The sequence below is a fragment of the Bactrocera neohumeralis genome, unplaced genomic scaffold (genome assembly GCF_024586455.1).
Source record: "Bactrocera neohumeralis isolate Rockhampton unplaced genomic scaffold, APGP_CSIRO_Bneo_wtdbg2-racon-allhic-juicebox.fasta_v2 ctg4125, whole genome shotgun sequence".
Taxonomy (NCBI): Eukaryota; Metazoa; Arthropoda; class Insecta; order Diptera; family Tephritidae; genus Bactrocera; species Bactrocera neohumeralis.
Window position 1 is genome coordinate 1 of NW_026091221.1, and position 2,969 is coordinate 2,969.

The window sequence follows — 2,969 nt, forward strand, 5'->3', positions numbered from 1 at the left end:
ATTTTTACATTGGCAGCCACTTAAATTTTTTATATTTTTTTTTAATGTTTATCAACGATTATGTTTCCTGTATTTAGGGTATAATATTTCTTTAAATTTTTTTTTTATTTTAGTTTGTAAAATATTTTCGTATAGTAACACTGATTATTTGACACATTTCTTTTTATAAATGATGTTGATAAGGTAACACTGATTATATGACAGTTTGTAATTCATTTGTTATTCTTAAATAATCAAATTCAACAATAATTTAAATGTGTATTAAAAGCTATTTTTGCACTATATTATATAAAATAAATGTGTGCAAATGAATAAGTGATGTGTTAGTGTATATAAAAGTGAGAAATATAAGTACAAAATTAATTTTATATATCGAAAATATGTAATTAAAATATTGCAAATTTTCAACTTAAAACGCGAATAACTCGAAAACTATAAGCTTCCTGCGGCTATAACCATATATATTCGTGATCTGGAGAATCTCCTACCCTTATCCGACCATACCATAGGTTGAGGGCTTTTCTAAAAGCTCCTTAAATTATCTAACCGATGCTGTTTATTTGACCCACCTACGTCGAATACTTTAGCCGCTAGAGCGTTTACAAAGTTGAAACAAACATGTGATTTTTCTCAAAACACTACATTTGTTTGTGAACACTATTGCCAGGCTCCTGGTAGGAATAGAAAACAGGTTGAGGGCTTTTCTAAAAGATCCTTAAATTATCTAACCGATGCTATTTATTTGAGCCACCTACGTCGAACACTTTAGCCGCTAGAGCGTTTACAAAGTTGATTATCTAACCGATGCTGTTTATTTGACCGGGGAAACTTTAGTATACCATCCCACGATTTCAGGGTTAAAAGTGGTATGGTTGGATAGAGGAGATTCTCCAGATCACGAATATAGCCGCAGGAAGCTTATGGTTTTCGAGTTATTCGCGTTTTAAGTTGAAAATTTGCAATATTTTAATTACATATTTTCGATATATAAAATTAATTTTGTACTTATATTTCTCACTTTTATATACACTAACACATCACTTATTCATTTGCACACATTTTTTTTATATAATATAGTGCAAAAATAGCTTTTAATACACATTTAAATTATTGTTGAATTTTATTATTTAAGAATAACAAATGAATTACAAACTGTCATATAATCAGTGTTACCTTATCAACATCATTTGTAAAATAACTAAATGAAATAAAGGGAACAGATTTTACCCCAAATACGAAAATCAACAACCTATAAAAAACAATAACCCTGGTCGGTCCAACACCGGGGTGTATCAAATTTTTTTCGCGTAGAACTCCTTTGTACGTGTAGAATAACTGAAAAAAATTAAGTAAACAAATTATACCCCAAATAAGAGAAAGGAAAACATAAAATATAAAGAAATTATTTAAATTTAATAAAACAAATGTGTATTAAGGCTTGTATATAAATTTTATTGCCTCTAATAATTTCACGAAAGGATCTTCGTGTCTGTTGGCCACATTTTTCCGCCAAACATACTAAAAAATTAGGTCGGCGAAATTTTCGGGATTATTATGGTTGTCCCTCGCAAAAAACCTTTTAATCACACGCCACTGGGACTCTATACGCTGCGTATGCGTTCCATCTGCAGCCACAAATGGATTGTCCGGATCGCTGTGATTCACTTTTCGGTGCTCATACCCGTGATTCGCCAAACCATCGTACGCCTTCCAGCAATCTGTGCTTATTGTAGTTCCTGGCGCAACATGCTTCTTAATCAGGGGTATGAGCACCTCCGCAGACCTAACATTATCTGGGCATACCTCCAGCCGCAGGTCGTCGCTCCCATCCTCAATCATCCCCAACACCCAGTGACCTTCCACACTCCTGCCTAAAATGAGAAAAACATATAAGTTAATACCTAATATTGTATATTTTTAACCTTACCTTTATTAAATTTCCTCTTCCCGAATTTGCTTTCATCAATTTGGACCTTTTTGCCAGGGCCACCTATTTTACCTACCGCCTCCTGATTTTCTACTTGATATAAAACGACCGCTTCGCGACAGTAATTATACCAGTCACATATGGTAGCGCTAGATAAAATAGATTCCCTGACAATACTGTTTTTTCTTACTACGTCATGCGACCAGTGCGATGCGTAGCAAAACATTAAATAAAACACTTGTGGCAATGGTATTTTAACATTTTCCAGCCAGGTGCCCGTGGATCGAGATATTCCGGAACGCATTCGGCAGGATCCTTTTCGGCACCTAAACGTACCGACGGTGCTATTTCCCGTCATGGAGAGCACCATCGGCAGTCTATGCACCCTGCAAGTCCTTCGTCTGGCAATGAGACCCTCCTCTTCGCAAAATAATATGCAGCTCTCCTTTGTTTGAAATGTGTTGAATATTTTTGAAATATTCCACATTCTCTTCACCTCTAACACGCTCAATTTATTTGATTTGCGAACATTTATAGTCGCTTCTTCTTTCAGATCTACATAAAATTATAACAAAGTATTAGAAACATATTCTTTTCAATATTTAATTTATCATACCTGACGAATTATTTTCCATTTTTTTCAAAAATGTTTCCGTAATTTTAATAAAAAATTAATATAATTATTAACCACACAGCTTAATCTTCCAAACACGAAATAATTATAAAAATGACAAATAAAAGCAACGGTACTTTGCTTTAAAAGTAGCAGTACTTATATCCGTTAGATCGCATTGATGTTAGAGTGGTTGTTATGCCCTCTATGACATTGCTACTTTTTTGCGTAGAACTCCTTTTTGCGTGGGCGGCCTTCGGCCGCGCTTCAAAAAAATAACCCTAATCGGTCTAACACCGGGGTGTACCAAATTTTTTTCGCGTAGAACTCCTTTTTGCGTGGGCGGCCTTCGGCCGCGCTTCAAAAAAAATAACCCTGGTCGGTCGAACACCGGGTATATACATTTTTTTTCTCCCGTAGAACTCATTT

At 34.7% G+C, this 2,969-nt stretch overlaps 1 protein-coding gene across 1 annotated transcript; it reads right to left on the reverse strand.

Moving 5' to 3' along the window:
- Positions 1-1,518: 1,518 nt before the first annotated feature.
- Positions 1,519-2,414, reverse strand: LOC126767119 (uncharacterized). The gene is made up of 2 exons (XM_050484721.1): positions 1,928-2,414; positions 1,519-1,871 (listed from the first exon to the last, which is right to left on the reverse strand). The coding sequence occupies exons 1-2, from the start codon at positions 2,412-2,414 to the stop codon at positions 1,519-1,521; spliced, it is 840 nt and encodes a 279-aa protein (XP_050340678.1).
- Positions 2,415-2,969: the final 555 nt, after the last annotated feature.